The sequence below is a fragment of the Toxotes jaculatrix genome, chromosome 10, assembly GCF_017976425.1.
Source record: "Toxotes jaculatrix isolate fToxJac2 chromosome 10, fToxJac2.pri, whole genome shotgun sequence".
Classification (NCBI taxonomy): domain Eukaryota; kingdom Metazoa; phylum Chordata; class Actinopteri; family Toxotidae; genus Toxotes; species Toxotes jaculatrix.
This window is the reverse complement of record NC_054403.1, coordinates 18,714,701-18,729,880: the sequence shown is the minus strand read 5'-3', so window position 1 is coordinate 18,729,880 and position 15,180 is coordinate 18,714,701. Positions and strand designations below refer to the sequence as shown.

The following is a 15,180-nucleotide window of genomic DNA, read 5'->3' as shown; positions in this document are numbered from 1 at the left end:
GAATTCCATCGCATAAACGTCATTGAGACCCAACTCAGACAATATAAACATTTCAGTGATATAATCTCCCTCAGACGCTTTACCATTGCTGTGTCTTTTTAGGCATTCTGTTGGTATTTGGCTGAAAATGTTTAATTCTCACATATTAATTGATCTCTCTAACATTTCCTTCAGTTTCAGCCAGTATCTTCCTATTGATTTGCTCAGCATGTCCAGCCCCACCGAAAATATTTCACATGACCTTTGCACAAAAAGAGCTTAAATTGTTGTGATAAATAGCAGGATATTGACCACATCACACTTAATTAAAATGAGTAACATTTAAAATAAAAAAAAATAAAAATAAATTTTTGATTTGAATTAATTTCTTCTCATCAATTTAGTCAATCAAATTATTTCTGCAATCCACTTCAAATAATTAGTTAGCATTGCCATAACTTTAATAAATAAGGAAAGAGAGTTATTTGTTTCCAACGTTTATTACTGTATAACAGCTGCCATATACAAACAACTAGGTTTCTGTAATCAATTTTAATAAGTTAAGTTTTTCCTTTATTAAAAAATAAAGCTGGGTAAATTACTCTCTGCATTTTACCCACACCAAGTGAACGAAACACACACAAGCATGCACATGCACTCGAGACACTGGGGCAGGGGGCTTCCCTAGTGTGTAGCCCAGGGAGCTGGGGTTGCAGGGGTTGCAGAGGTTGCAGAGGTTGGAGGGGGGGGGGGGGGGGTGCATCTCCGTCACCACCACCCATATCCGTTGTGCGTATCCATTGTGCTTGGAAGGAACAGAACCAGCGACCCTCCGGGCAGTCCAAAGTCCAAAAGCCGCACTCTTAACTTGCTATGCCACGACCGCCGCAAATGTTAATTTGTAAACATTAATGTTGTAAACATTTTAACATTAAAAATTACAGAAACTTCTGACCACACCTTTAAGTGCAGCGTAGAACACCTTCAAAGTACAATCTACACTGTATGCTCTTAAAACATTAAATTAAAGCACAGGGACACCTGACCACAGCATTTGACATGAAAGAACTGACTTCTGTTGCTGGCCTGCGTTAACTCGCTCAACAAATCTGATGCTGCAGCAGCAGCAGCTCTCAGTTGTTCTTCGGAGGCCAGTAGCTCCTGAACACCCTCTCTACATACCATGCTCATGGACATATTTTCTGCCATCAAATAAATTATTGGACTTAATTTATTATTGTTGTTGTTTAACTTACAGTATCAGTGGGTCAAAATTCTTATTAGTGGTCAACAGCTAATTATCAATATCAATAGTAACCCCCCATCCCCACCCCACCAACTCTGTTTGGATACCTTTATTCATCTAAGTGACACATAACAGATAACAGCAAACCTCTGAAACATTTACCTCAGTTCCACCAAGAGCTTAGCTACTCCAGGAACTGCTCCTCCCAGTGGATCTGATGGTCTTCTGAAGAAGCAACACAAATGAAAGAAGAGTTCATGTATGAAAATATCAGGATAACTGATGTCACTGCAGTGCAAAAGAAAACTTTTTACTTGAACAAATGGTTTCAAAATATTTCAGTAAATCTCAGACAAACGTATCTACAGATTACCCTAACCCAATGCAATTCATTTGCAACCAACAATTACTGAGAATATTTAATTTAATCATGTACTATAGTAGTATGTAATGGTCATACGTTTTTGTGTAGCTGTCACATTTAAACCAATAGCCTTTAAAAAAATATTTTTAATTAGGCCTTGTTTTTTTGATGACACTGAGTAAGTGAGAAAGTACTCTTTAAAAAAAAAAAAAAAAAAAAAAAAAAAAAAAAATCTAAGACCTTACTGCACATGTAAAAATATTAATAATCGCATGCTTAAGACTATTTAAGACCTTATTCAAAGCCAATAAGAATGTAAAATTAAGAAAATCAAGCTGATCTTCATCTCTACATCTCTACTTTCATTGTCAGTGTAAATGTTCTCAGTTAGGCCTACTTTGACACTACTCTACCTTCTAAAATCCAGGTATTGCTGCCACAGTAAGAAGGGACGATTAATCAAAACGCTGGACTCGTTAAACGAACAAAAGAACGATGTTTGTTGTTTAAAAAAAAAAAAAAAGTCCGTAAACTAGTAGAAACAGTATTTGCCAATATATCTCACATATACCTATCCTACGTTAATGTTAGCGATAGAATTTAACGTTAATGTTAGACCCTCCGTGAGGCCTCGTGGCGCCTGCATCATTGGCAAACTTAACGTTACTGTATGACACCGGGCGACGCTTATGCATTTTATAGTGCAATACATGCTCATTCAGCTAAAACCTAACTTTAAGCGATGTAAATAGTTGCTTACATGCGTTGCGCGCTGTATGTAGCCCTCAAAGACTCGACACAAATCCGAAAAAATGGCACTGGTCTGGTACAGGTGACAACGAGAAAAGGTCTCGTTCTTCTGCTGCTGCACGTGGGCGGGTCGTGACCTGGTCGTGACCCGGACGTGACGTTTTACTTTGGACGTAAACCCATCAATGAAGTTTTGTACAAACAATTTATTGTGAAGTTTAGTAAAATCAATTTTATGATAGATAATAATAAGTTACCAAAACATTCACACTTTTTACTTATGTGTAACTTAAATTAATTAAAAAAGAAAAGGGAATTAATTTATTGGAGGAAATATACTTTTTAAAATAAATTCCTATAGACAGCACTATTGACTTTTTACAGTGTAGTATTTCAAATGCAAAGTGCTTCATAAAGGATCGTTTTACACAAGAATAAGAAAAGCACACGACTAACTAAGCAAACAAAAAAACACAGACACAGGTACATAACCATTGTTTTATTCTTTTTTTAAACAGGTTTCCCTTTTGTTGCAGCACTAATACAGATGAATGAATGAAAATGAATAAGATAGAGTGAAAATACAGCGCAGACAGTAAATCTGAAACAAAACCCTTCAATGTTCCAACTCAAGATCAGAATAAAGGCAGGTGCCTGTTAGGAGAACACTTTATTCCTCTTTGGTTTATAGGGCTCACATGGAGTCAGTGGTGTGACAGAACCAGAATCAGGTGTGAAAGAAGCTGCAGCTGCTATGGATTGGAGGAATTTCTCATTAACAATTGACAAATCTTCCTGGTATGTGTATATTTTTTTTAAATACCATATGTGGAAAGAAGATTGGCAGCAGGTGTGGAGGGGGAACAGCAGAGAAATCAGTGTTTCTCCAGAAGGTAGAGACATGGATTCAGCAGCCATTCAGGCTTGAAACCATAATCCCTCTTCCTCCCTTGTGTCAAGCATAATCAGCCTGATCTGAGGCTCATACTCATGCAGCTCACATACTGTATGAGTGTGTGAGTGTGAGTGTGAGTGTGTGTGTGTGTGTGTCTGGGGGGGTGGGGGGGCTGGGGGCACTGTGCACTGTGATCTCGTGTAGAAAAGGCTGTATGTTTAGTGTGTCAGCTACAAAATAACATGAATAGAAAAATAATTTATAATACTAAGAATGGTTTTTAATCCAGTGTTTGTTTTCTTTCTTTCATCCCTGTCTAATGAAAAATGCTGGTGTTTTTGCACATTTAAGAACATTTTCTACAACTTACATACTCTGTACCATACTATAACATTAGATGTCCAAGTCATGGCACAGTGTTTCACATTTTTCAGAATATGTATTTCTGTTCTCAGAGGCATCCATTGGTTTCCATTTGTTCCCTCTGATTTGAAGCTCACGAGTCAGGTAAACCACTGTTGTGAATATGGAGTCTACGTTTGTCGTTGTCAGTGATGTTATCGTTTCATGGCAATGCAGCTCAGAGTGCAGACGTCTTCACTGCATTAGCACGCAACAGTAACTCAGCATTGCCAGCTTAGACTTAGATTTTCTGCACGGATCACTCATCTTAAATAGGTTTCAAGTCTCTATTAGTTCGTACAATGCAGAAATGAATGGGAACTAGTGGCTGAGTGTAAGGGCAATCTGGAAAATGGTTGGTGTAATTTAAATAGGATTACAGACACAAAAAACACTAGTTAGTTTATTGTATGGGAGTATGTGCAGAAAAGAAAATGCTGAACTGGTGTGAAACTTTCTTTGTTGGTGACTTACTTTGTGCTCAACTGAACCATCCAGCTGCACGCAGGAGCACTCTGGCACAGAAAGCAGCGATGAATATGAAATGCACAGCTTAGCAAAATCATGCAACCAAAGTTTGTATTTCTGAAGTGGAACGCCGGGAGCAATTCTCTCCAGTGTGACTGTCAAATTAGAACTTCATTTTGGACAATCACTTGATCTGGCCTTTATCTGCCGTGAAAAATCCGAAAACCCAGTGGAAGTTGGTGTAACCATGCGAATTTGATTCACGTTAGAAAATGAGCTCAGCACAACGCCTCTAAAAGGCATTGAATATGCAGCTGGAAGGCAATAAATTGGTGGATTTATTCTATTTACACAGGCCATTGTGATCAAAAGGACTCATTATAATAACTGGAAGGATTCTGAGAAATAAAGAAGCGCGTGTTTGCGTGTGGCAGGGAGACCGGGGGGGGGGGGGGGGGGGGGGGGGTATTTGCATTCGTTATAAGAAGAGGTAAGAAGAGCACAGGGCACATTCATCTCTCTTGACACTCTAATAACTGTGTTATATCGGCCCTCTCAGCGTGCAGAACTGCTGCACAGGGGCTGTGCAGGACTTTGTGCTTCTCGCTGTTGGTGTTCAGCTATGGTCGTCCACGTACGCGGTTGTAATTTCAGCACCACAGACAGCTCCCTCTCCAGCTCCAGCCTCGGCACAGACGCCACTCTGCGGGACACCCCGGGGTCCCAGAGCCCCGGCGGGCTGAGCCGGACCGGCCACACGGTGGTGGCAGTATGCCTCGGCTTCATTTTAGTGGCGGGAATCCTCAACAACCTGCTCGCTCTGCTCGTTTTCGCAAAGTTTCGCTCTCTCTGGACGCCCATCAATCTCATCCTGTTGAACATCAGTCTGAGCGACATCCTCGTTTGCGTTTTCGGGACACCCTTCAGTTTTGCTGCGAGTCTCCACGGGAGGTGGCTCATTGGAGAGCACGGCTGCAAGTGGTACGGGTTCGCCAATTCCCTCTTTGGTAAGTGACATATGCGCAATGAGAGCAAATGTAGAACTTTTTTGTCTGTTTACTCCTGAAAGTACAAAGTTTTATGAGGAATCCAGACAGTTTATGGTCAAACATAGAGTTAGTGGTGATTCTGTTAAAGGCAATGGTTAAAAAATAATTTAGATCCTCTGATAAAAGTACTGTAGCAATACTGTCCTGTAAAAATCTCTCTCTGACATGTAGAGGAGAAGAAGTATAAAGTAGCATAAAATGAAAATACTATTACAAGTATGTCAAAAACTTAAATACAGTAAATGTACTTTATTTAGTTGCTTTCTTCCAGCGGGTAAATAAACTATAAACAAACATGCTTGCCTCAGTTTGAGTGACACAGATCTGAGTCAGATGGGAGCCTACCGTTCATGTAGGTTTAATTAATTTATATTTCATGTTAATGAAAATAAAGGCTCTATAAATTCACTGTTGTTTTCGTTCCAGAAATTCAGAAATTTTGTTGGAATTAGTTTCACATTTTTGAAAAAGTTTTGGGCATGCTCCTCATGTCTGTGGAACCAGTTTAGAAGTGTTGGGGGCGGAGGGACCAAAAAATTGGCCTCAGATTGTTATATCTAACCTGATCTATCCATTTTCTCTTCTCTTGCTTCATAAGGGATTGTGTCCCTGGTGTCCCTGTCTGTTCTCTCCTACGAGCGCTACACCACCGTCCTGCGGTCCTCCCAGGTTGACATGTCAGACTACAGGAAAGCCTGGTTCTGTGTTGGAGGTTCCTGGCTCTACTCTCTCCTCTGGACACTGCCTCCCCTCCTGGGATGGAGCAGTTACGGGCCAGAGGGACCCGGTACCACATGCTCCGTCCAGTGGCACCTCCGCTCTCCTACCAGCGTGTCATATGTGCTGTGTCTCTTTATCTTCTGTCTGCTGCTCCCCCTTCTACTCATGGTCTACTCTTATGGCCGAATCCTGGTTGCAATCAGGAGGGTGAGTAGTGTGTCATTTCCAGCACATCAGGTGGTCTACTGTGTCTCAGATAGGACTAGCAACAAACTAACCAGATTTTTATTAACATGTCATCTACTGAAAACGGAAAAAACATAATGCAAAGTTTAGATCAAGGCCCATTGCTTTCTTTTGTTTTTGTATTTCTGCATTCTTTTATAAATACACTATTTCTCATTCATGTGCAAGTGGGAATGGTTCAAAGGTTCAGTATTAAAACACATACGGCACAGGCTGCAGTCACAAAGCTGTAATTTTCTCAGAACAATGTGCTCAAAGTGCTGCCTTTCTCAGTGTCATCTGCTCAGCAATGAAACCTTAATAGCTCTGCTAAAGTGGGCTCCATTGTGACTCTTGAGCTACTGGTACATAAGACCGTAGCTCAGAGGTTGAGTGATGGCTGTCAAACTCCCACTAACATTTGGTCATGTGTTTTCAAGGTAATTTCAAGGAGCATCAAGCCAGATAATCCTAGAAGCCTCAGCTCTGTGTTTACAATCTTAAAATCAATTTATCCAGCAGGAGAACAAATGAGGGGCAACGTCTTCGGGGAGCGAGTGGGGTTTCAGAGCCTGGATCTATTCTTGAGGGCAATGCCTCCTCCCAGTTTCCAGTGACTCATCCCCACCTCAGTGGGGCTTACATAAACCTGCCAATCACACAAATAAGTGATAATAAAGGGCTCCCAATTTGGTGTTGGGTCCCTCCATGCACTTTGCCGCTACTACTCCAATTAATGAATCACCTAGCAGGTATTTTTAGATTGTGGAAGCAACCTGTTACTAATGGATACCTGCTATTATATAAGCACCTCATTTTTCTTTTTTTTTCCTTTTTTTTTATCTGTGCACCCGAGGGAGTCAGAGCATAGAAGGGCTTTGCAGACTTGATTACTGTACCATTGAATGGGGGCTCAGGCTCAGCTGCTCACAAGTCACCCTCCAACTGAGAGCCCCGCCTTAGGCTTTTCTTGGAAACTGAGCAATCAGTGTGTGGAGTCTTCTGGTGGCGTCTCAAAGGTGACTGAAACTGATGTGTCAGAGAGATGACATTTATATCAATGGCATCAGTGTGGATCAAGGTTGGATTTTTTGTTTCTCTGTCTGACAGCATCACACAAATTCACACACATTTTGTGATTTATTCTTAACATAATTGTGTCTTGTTGAATTGGCAGTGGACATATTTCCTGATAAAAATATACAATTTTATTCCAAAATATTAAATATATTTCCTTTTATCTACCGGAGCACAACACTGCAGCACTACTGAGTTTATCTGTCATATTTTAGTCTCACTGTTGAAATAATACAGAAGTACATGTCAGGTTTTGCTATCAAAATCAGTTTCTAATGTGAGTTAACTGAGATGCTTTTCATAGTTTCTCTAACAGAACAAAAGTTCAGCCATGCAGAAATCACTGCTGATTGTCAGAATATTTATTACATGATAGGGGCCCGAGGATATGGAGCGGCAGAGGTTGTGACCTGATACCATACAAGGTGAGGTGTAATTGAGTGTACGAAAGATGTGGAGCAATTTGACAGACATCCTCATTCATTCATGAAGCACTGTGATGAGCATCACTGTGGTAATTACACAAGGCAGTGACCACAGGGGCATGGAATCGATACTGAGGAAGTGGCAGTCACAGCAGATGAGGCACCGCTTTAACCACTTGCTCTATGGTATACCTGATCTAATTTTAACCCACAGCTCCATTACATCAGGAGAAACCAGCAGGACATATGTGATGAAACACGCCAGAGCATGTGCGGTAGCCAAAGCGCTGCCAACCAAACTTCAACCATGTAGTATTTTTTTTAATGAGTGTTTCCATGGTTACTGTGACATGACCATTTTACCATCTTACAGGTTCGATCTGTAGTAGCTGTTCTATTGATCTACAAAATCCATCAGCCGTTCACAAGTCACACAAGTTCTATTTTTGTTGCTACACAAAACAATTCAGTCTCAAAGACAGAGAAGCCCACGTAGATATTAAAGGGGTACTGATTTTACACATTACCTTCAGTTTACTTGTCACAAGGAGTTTTCTGTGAAAGATTCCACACATCTTTAAAACGCAGTGACAGATAGGGAAGGATGCCATTGTGTTGCATTATGGGAAATGTATGATCTAGTGTTTTTGGAGCTTGACCCAAACATTGGACAAAATATTACAGAAGATCAGCTTCTGTTTCCTTGATTCTGAGTCTCTTCTGAGACCCCACACTTTATTTATACCTCACACTGTGACACACAGCAGAGTGTCACAGTGTGTCACAGTGTGACACACAAACAGCCATGTTTTAACAATATTTATATTATAACAATCACCAACTCCAACATTGCCAAAACAATTTAGAAATGAAAGTTATCAGAAATTAAATTAATATACTCTATATACATAAAAGTGGCAAAACACAGTGACTGCCAGAGTAAGTGTAATACTGGGAGCAGGATTATCAGAAAAACAAAACTGTGCAGGAATTATAGGCCTGTATTTATAATATGAATGAAATGTGCGTTATTTGGAAGAAAGTCGGGGTGACTTTAGCCCACTAATTCCATTAGAGTACGTGTTTAAATAACGTTGGTAAAATCTTTTAAAAGTGTTGGCATCATGGCATATAATTGTAGACACTTTGTCATATGTTTTCTGTCCCAGTTGGCGCTTGGCCTGGTCTTGCTTTATGATACACAGAGTATTACCCACAAAGCCCGCCGCCCGTCCCTTCTGTCACGGTCTTGCTTTATAATACACAGAGGTGGGAGTGAATTACCCACAAAGCCCGCCGCCCGTCCCTTCTGTCGTGGTCTTGCTTTATAATACACACAGCTCATAATGAATTACCCACAATGCACTGGGGGTAAATTATTTTCAAGAAAGGTTTAACCTCTGTATCAACCCATCTTCTCCTTTTTCACATCTCTAGGTGGGTAAGATCAATCTGCTGGCAGCTCAGCGTAGGGAGCAGCACATTTTAGTGATGGTTTTGTCCATGGTGTCCTGCTACATGCTGTGCTGGATGCCCTATGGCATCATGGCCCTGATAGCTACCTTTGGTAGACTGGGACTGGTCACTCCCATGGCTAGTGTGGTGCCCTCAGTCCTGGCCAAGTTCAGCACTGTCATCAACCCCGTCATCTACATGTTCTTCAACAACCAGGTGAGAGACCTGGAAAGGGTGATGACAAACGTTGACCCAGATTCCCTGTCTCCACTGCATTTTCCACTGGATTGAAGTGTATTATGCAAGATCTGTTGGTTGAAGTACACATGACTGTTCAGCTGTCTATCTGTAAAGACTGAGATTTCCCCAGAGGAGAATTCAAACTTCTCTGTGATGTCAAAGAAAACAGCCCAGTCATTTTACTCTCAGTGTCTCTTTATCGCACACCCATTAGGTGCTACATGCCGAACACGTATGAGAACTAGCAGCATTTCTGTGACTGTATTTTAGTCAGGTCCTACTTGACATTACTATTTGTTATATAAACACTGTTGAAATAGTGATTAATCTTAGAAGTAAAAATACACAACCACATTAATCCTGTTTTTAACTTAAGATGTTTTTTGACCTGCAAATTACCCAGAATGTGAAATTAGTGCTTACTGTGAATGATAATCTTCTATTTCGTGCTTTTACACAGTTTTATAGATGCTTAGTGGCCTTGATGAAGTGCAGTGGGGAACCCCCGTCTGTTGAAGGAGAGGAGCACCCAACCCCAAGGACTCTGCATTCAGGTTTCTTCCCTGTACACAGACAAGCCTCTCTCAGCTCTGCGAAGCCTCAAATCCACAGCAGCTCTAGAAACACTGCCCTCTGCAGCCGACACAATGAACATCCCACACTTCTTGTCCACTACACTCCGTAAAGTTTTAATCTGACAGACTGTGAAAGTTAAATCAAATGTGTTTCTGAATTAATGTCCAGAATCCAAAGTGCAACTAAAAAACACAGACCTGCCTTCACTCTGCCACTTATTTTACATATGAAGATGAATGTAACTGTCATCTACCATCTGATTGTAAACTCAGTGCCACAGAGTTCAGCCTCTACTTAAATGCATATTTGACTTGGTCATGTGCTGACCTTCCATGTATGCAAATGCACATTATATGTTTTTAATGAATGTACTGGAAATACATTATGTTTGCTGTTTGCTGCAGGTTTGACCAAGTTATGGCAGCCCTCGGTTCTCTGAGAGACTCTGAGCATATACTGTACATGCAAATGCATTTAAAAATTACAAATCAATGAATGTCTTTCATGGTTTCCATAAAAACAAAAATCCATCCCCTTTATCGGTTAGATATGTAAATGTCTCCTTGAAGTATCATTTCTTATTTCTTGATCTTTTTTTTTTCTTTTTCCACTATAAACAGCAACCACATGAACCAGTTATTACAACGTAAAATGTGTAATGTGCCAAGTAATGGAGAGAAAAAGGGGTAGTTTAAAACAAAAAGAAAAGATGTAATACAATATAGTAATACAATATATATGTATTTAGTAATATGTACAGAATATTTTGCACCACTAGGGGGAGCTGTGAGATGTTGCAAAAGATGTCTGCATGAAACATACTACTCACCTGCAGTCTTCTCCCTGGCGATGCAACAACTTCACACATAGTGTACATGAATAAATAAAAATAATTTACGTTGTTTTGCCGGACTGCACGTATTTCAAATATTTTGCAATATCAAATTTTAGACAGGAAAAAAATTATAGTCAATCCAATACAATGGGCACTGTACAACATATGTAGTGTACGACATATTTTACATTTAGGAGGTTTAAAGCTCAAACCAAAGTGATTTAAAAGCAGCACCAGTATTGAGTTAACTTTAACCAATACCAATGTATTGTTACCAAGTCTTAGTGTTTTTGGTTTATTTTTTTTAATCACTCTTGGGTTATTTACCAAATCAAACTATTTTTGACCCAGCATTACACACAAGAAGCTCATGTTTTACCCTAAAGTATCACAAATGTACAAAATGTTAGGGACAAAGGGGACAAACATATTCTTCAACATATTACTTCAACATAATAATCCAAAAGTAACAACAAAGATAACATTAACACTGTGTCAAACAACCTGTTGTCTTGGGTGGTTTTCAACTCACTGGGTAAAGGTAAATCAGTATTGCAGTGATTTCATCAGCAACATGGATTTTAAAAGTCTGTCTGTTTAGCTGCCCAGCTAGCTGTCACTTAGAAGTATATCTGGGTTTTAAGGCTCTGAAGTTTACATGTGAAAAGGTTGTCATGGAGATGAAAAGCTGCACTGACCTCCTACTGGTCAGAAATGACTAATAACTGCTAATTCTGCAACGGCACAGAAGATAAACCACCATTTGATAAATATGCTGTTGTATTTAGAGCACCGTGTGACTAATTGGGTTGTGGATACAATGAAAAGCATAAGGGGCCACATTTCCAGGTGCCACCACAACCAAGTAAGAGTTTACATATTCTGTGGCTGCCATCACAAATTGACGATCTTGTCACTTGTTTGAATAAACTCCTTCCAAGTTGAACTGATGGCTGGCAGACTGTACTGATCTGGGATTTGACCTTTGCATACTTTTTAAAAAAAAAAGATGTCCTCTCTGAATTCCTTGTGAAGTAAATAACCAAATAATCAAACGAATACTGTGCAAGTATGAGAAATGACTCCTTGGTTATTTTTAGACTATGTGGTTATTAAGTCAGATTTAGTGTCACTGAGCCATCGAACTGATGTGTTTAGTAAATGTGCAATTTCATGTTTGTAGTATGACTATTTGAAGCCACTGTGGTAATTTGTGTCCATTAGGTCCATTCATCCATTTTCTATACCGCTTGATGCATCAGGGTCGCGGGGGAGCTGGAGCCGGAGTACCCGGAGAAAACCCACGCAGGGACAGGGAGAACATGCAAACTCTGCACATAAGAGCCCAGACCGGGGTTACATGTCATTCCACATTAAACTATGTTTCATTAGAAATTGTTTTTCATTTTGTCAAAAACTGAAGTGTTGCCACACTAACACAGAAATACTGAGTAATACAAGGCACCTGACACATAACATGACATTGTGAGGAATTTAAGGGCACATATCTGACATAAAGGAAGGAAAGGGGAAAAAAAATGCAACGTTGCACACAAACACACATGTACTCACCAAAGGTCACATCTCTTACAGATTTGCACGTTGAGTTCCAGGAAGTAGTGAGAGTAAAAGTCAGTTGCTTAAGAGCAAAGTGGTTCAGAAGTGCATGGGATGTCACGGAGGCCAGACAGCTCTAGATTTCACCACTCCTCTCTACCATGATCAACACTTACCAGACCAGCCTGGCTCCACCACCGGTGCCTCCGCGCCTCAACAGGTCCCATCCAGTCCTCATCCCAGCTCAACTTCCATCACCAGGCCACAGCAAGCCTCTCATCCGATTCTTGGTTGGTGTGGTGGTGCTTCATTTACTGCTGTCTGTCGGAGGATTCATCTATCTGTACCACATCGACAAAATGGTAAAAGTTTTCTCTTGTACTCTTGTTGAGGATTTTAGCAAAGTACAGTTAAGATGTTGGTAGCACCACTGCATGTATTTTTTAAGTAATTATGCCATCATAAGTTTGAATATTTTACTTTTTACAATATAAAGGTGATAGCTTCAAGAAATAAAGCCATTTTATTATTAAAAAAAAAATCTTTAACTACTATTAAAATTAATTAAATTTCAATTTTAAATTAAAAACATTAAATAAATAAATATTAACTATATATTAACTATTAAACAAATTCAGTTTTATTCTAAAACATGAAGCATCTATATACAGCATTGCCCATGCAATTTCTCACGCTACCAAAATAGATATGTTTGAATTCACACATTTGAAGCAAAGGAAATGCTCTTGAACAAGCAGGTGAGGTGTGATATCAACAGTGCAGTGTGTCTTGCTGCAAGATGAGCATTTTATGAACAAAGAAAGTTATGAATATTATACATATATAACAAGTATCATAGGAAAATTCATATTCTGCATATTGTGCTACTTGTTCCTGATCTACTTTATTCATTCCTACAGGACAAACATCCCTCAGCTGAAGGAAAAGGTACATTTACCTCATTTATTTCTTACTGAAAGTAAATGCATAAATTAAGTTGCATACAAAAATGCTCAATAATGCCTTTGACCAAATGTTTGTTCTCTTCTCCAGCTGCTTTACTCTCATCAGACAAACAGGAAACTCTCTACAAACCCTTAGCAGGCATGGTAGTTGACCAGCTGACACCAAGGGATCCTACATGTAAGAAGCTCTAAAAATGACATATTTTAAATAATAATAATAATAATTTAAAAAATACAATGATAAGTAGCCAAAATCTATTTTAAAGTTAAGAATAAAAACATTCTAACTAACATTGCTTAAATTCCTCCCTCTGTTTCTGCAGCTGGTTTTCTCAAGTGGGACATAAAACACTCACTTCTTAAGAAGATCAACTACTACAAAGAGGTTTGGCTGACTATCCCGGAGTCTGGTGATTACTATGTGTACTCCAGAGTGACCTTCTCCAAGGGTGACTCAGCGAAACCACTGGCGAGCAGAGTCCTGCTGAGGAAGAATGAGAATGCTGAGGAGAAGGTTGTGATGCGGGCCTACTGCAGCCTGGACAGCAACACTGAAAGAAAATCTATCCCTCAGCTGTGCACTGCCACACAGGGGGAGGTTATCCCTCTGGAGAAAGGGAACCAGCTCAGTGTCTGGGTACAAAACCTTTCACTGGTGGACTACACAGAAGGAGCCACAACCTTTGGGATGTACAAACTGTAGGACTTCTGTACGGGCATGTGCATGGACCTAAGCTGAGTGGAAACTCGTTAAGTGGATGGACTTGGATTTAATCTACTGAGAACACTGTTAAATACTCTGGATTGTTCATCTTTTCCGTGGATTTCAGAGACAAAGACCACATTCCTAAACTATAATTTATTAAATTACATATAATTGCATGTTATTTTGTGTTTCTGTGATAGTATTGTGAATGGTTGTTCTGTATTTATTGATGTATATGAAGGTATATGGCTGTGAAATGAATTTTCTATATTTAATCTAAAATATTTCTTCTCTTCTCATCAGTTTGTCTTGTCTTACACGTAAAGGAGATACAGATAATAGAAGAAAACATCCAGACTAAAGCACCACGTATTAGATGTTCTCAGTGTTGGATTACACAGCTTTACTGTGTGCATGTCCATGTATGGAGCACATCTGCATGAAACATGCAGAATATTTAAGGGTGTAACGTAGAGGTGTGCCGCCATTTTCTGTAAACCAAAAAAGTTTTAGTTCTAAAAAAATGAATCATTGTTGAGATGTTTAGTGAGTCAGAATTACTAACAGGAGTTCAGGACAGTTAAAAATAACCACATCATCATTGTTAATAGAGCAAAGTCTGTTGAAAACCACCAACACTCATGCGACATACCCAAAATGGTCCTCCATTGTCTATTCAGCTATCAAACTTATCAAACTTATGACAAGGGCATTCTGCATTATAGTTCCGCCTGTTCCACTTTTGAAATTTCTAGGACACGAGAAACCACACAGCAAAGATGTAGTTTCTCATGATGCTAAGCCACAAGAAAAAGGACCACTCAAAATGTAGCTTACCACTTGAGAAAGACAACTAGCCACAGTAATGATGATCCTTTTGAAAGTGTATATGTTCATCAAACTGTTGTTTTCAGTGGTACATTAGAGGGGAAACAATTTCAGTGTCAAAGTCAGATTATTTTAAGGACCATGCCAGTGTTTTTATAACCCTGACTTTCCCAATTGCAAATCACATTCATGTTTGATTACTGCTAATAATTATTCAGACTTTCCACTTTAGTGATATGTTTTTCCTTCTTTCCGGGCAGCCATTGGTTTCCATATGGTATTTGAATCATTATTTATCAAACTCCTGAAACTTATTTGAGTTGTGTAACCCATCACAACGAAGTTTTCATTTCTGTTCTTTATTGTCATGTGCTAGTACAGTTTTATTTGAAATAATGGCTGTACCTCACAATGATAA

General features: G+C 39.5%; 2 protein-coding genes and 1 long non-coding RNA gene across 3 annotated transcripts; 2 read left to right on the top strand and 1 right to left on the bottom strand.

Annotated features, from left to right (window-relative positions):
- Positions 1-466: 466 nt before the first annotated feature.
- On the bottom strand, positions 467-2,446 carry LOC121188689. Its single transcript, XR_005894729.1, has 3 exons — positions 2,350-2,446; positions 1,388-1,450; positions 467-850 (listed from the first exon to the last, which is right to left on the bottom strand). It is a non-coding gene; the product is annotated as an uncharacterized LOC121188689 (long non-coding RNA).
- Positions 2,447-4,726: 2,280 nt separating this feature from the next.
- On the top strand, positions 4,727-9,980 carry tmtops3a (teleost multiple tissue opsin 3a). Its single transcript, XM_041047554.1, has 4 exons — positions 4,727-5,111; positions 5,752-6,080; positions 9,038-9,271; positions 9,756-9,980. Exons 1-4 carry the CDS (start codon positions 4,727-4,729, stop codon positions 9,978-9,980), a joined length of 1,173 nt encoding a protein of 390 aa, XP_040903488.1.
- Positions 9,981-12,366: 2,386 nt separating this feature from the next.
- Positions 12,367-14,233, top strand: cd40lg (CD40 ligand). Its single transcript, XM_041047556.1, has 4 exons — positions 12,367-12,625; positions 13,184-13,211; positions 13,317-13,406; positions 13,552-14,233. The coding sequence occupies exons 1-4, from the start codon at positions 12,425-12,427 to the stop codon at positions 13,929-13,931; spliced, it is 699 nt and encodes a 232-aa protein (XP_040903490.1). The 5' UTR covers positions 12,367-12,424; the 3' UTR covers positions 13,932-14,233.
- Positions 14,234-15,180: the final 947 nt, after the last annotated feature.

Coding starts and splice junctions, on each gene's coding strand:
- cd40lg (XM_041047556.1), top strand. CDS start 12,425: ATGATCAACACTTACCAGACCAGCCTGGCTCCACCACCGGTGCCTCCG. Junction 12,626..13,183: donor TGTACCACATCGACAAAATG/GTAAAAGTTTTC, acceptor TCATTCCTACAG/GACAAACATCCCTCAGCTGA. Junction 13,407..13,551: donor GACACCAAGGGATCCTACAT/GTAAGAAGCTCT, acceptor CTGTTTCTGCAG/CTGGTTTTCTCAAGTGGGAC.
- tmtops3a (XM_041047554.1), top strand. CDS start 4,727: ATGGTCGTCCACGTACGCGGTTGTAATTTCAGCACCACAGACAGCTCC. Junction 5,112..5,751: donor GTTCGCCAATTCCCTCTTTG/GTAAGTGACATA, acceptor TTGCTTCATAAG/GGATTGTGTCCCTGGTGTCC. Junction 6,081..9,037: donor TCCTGGTTGCAATCAGGAGG/GTGAGTAGTGTG, acceptor TCACATCTCTAG/GTGGGTAAGATCAATCTGCT.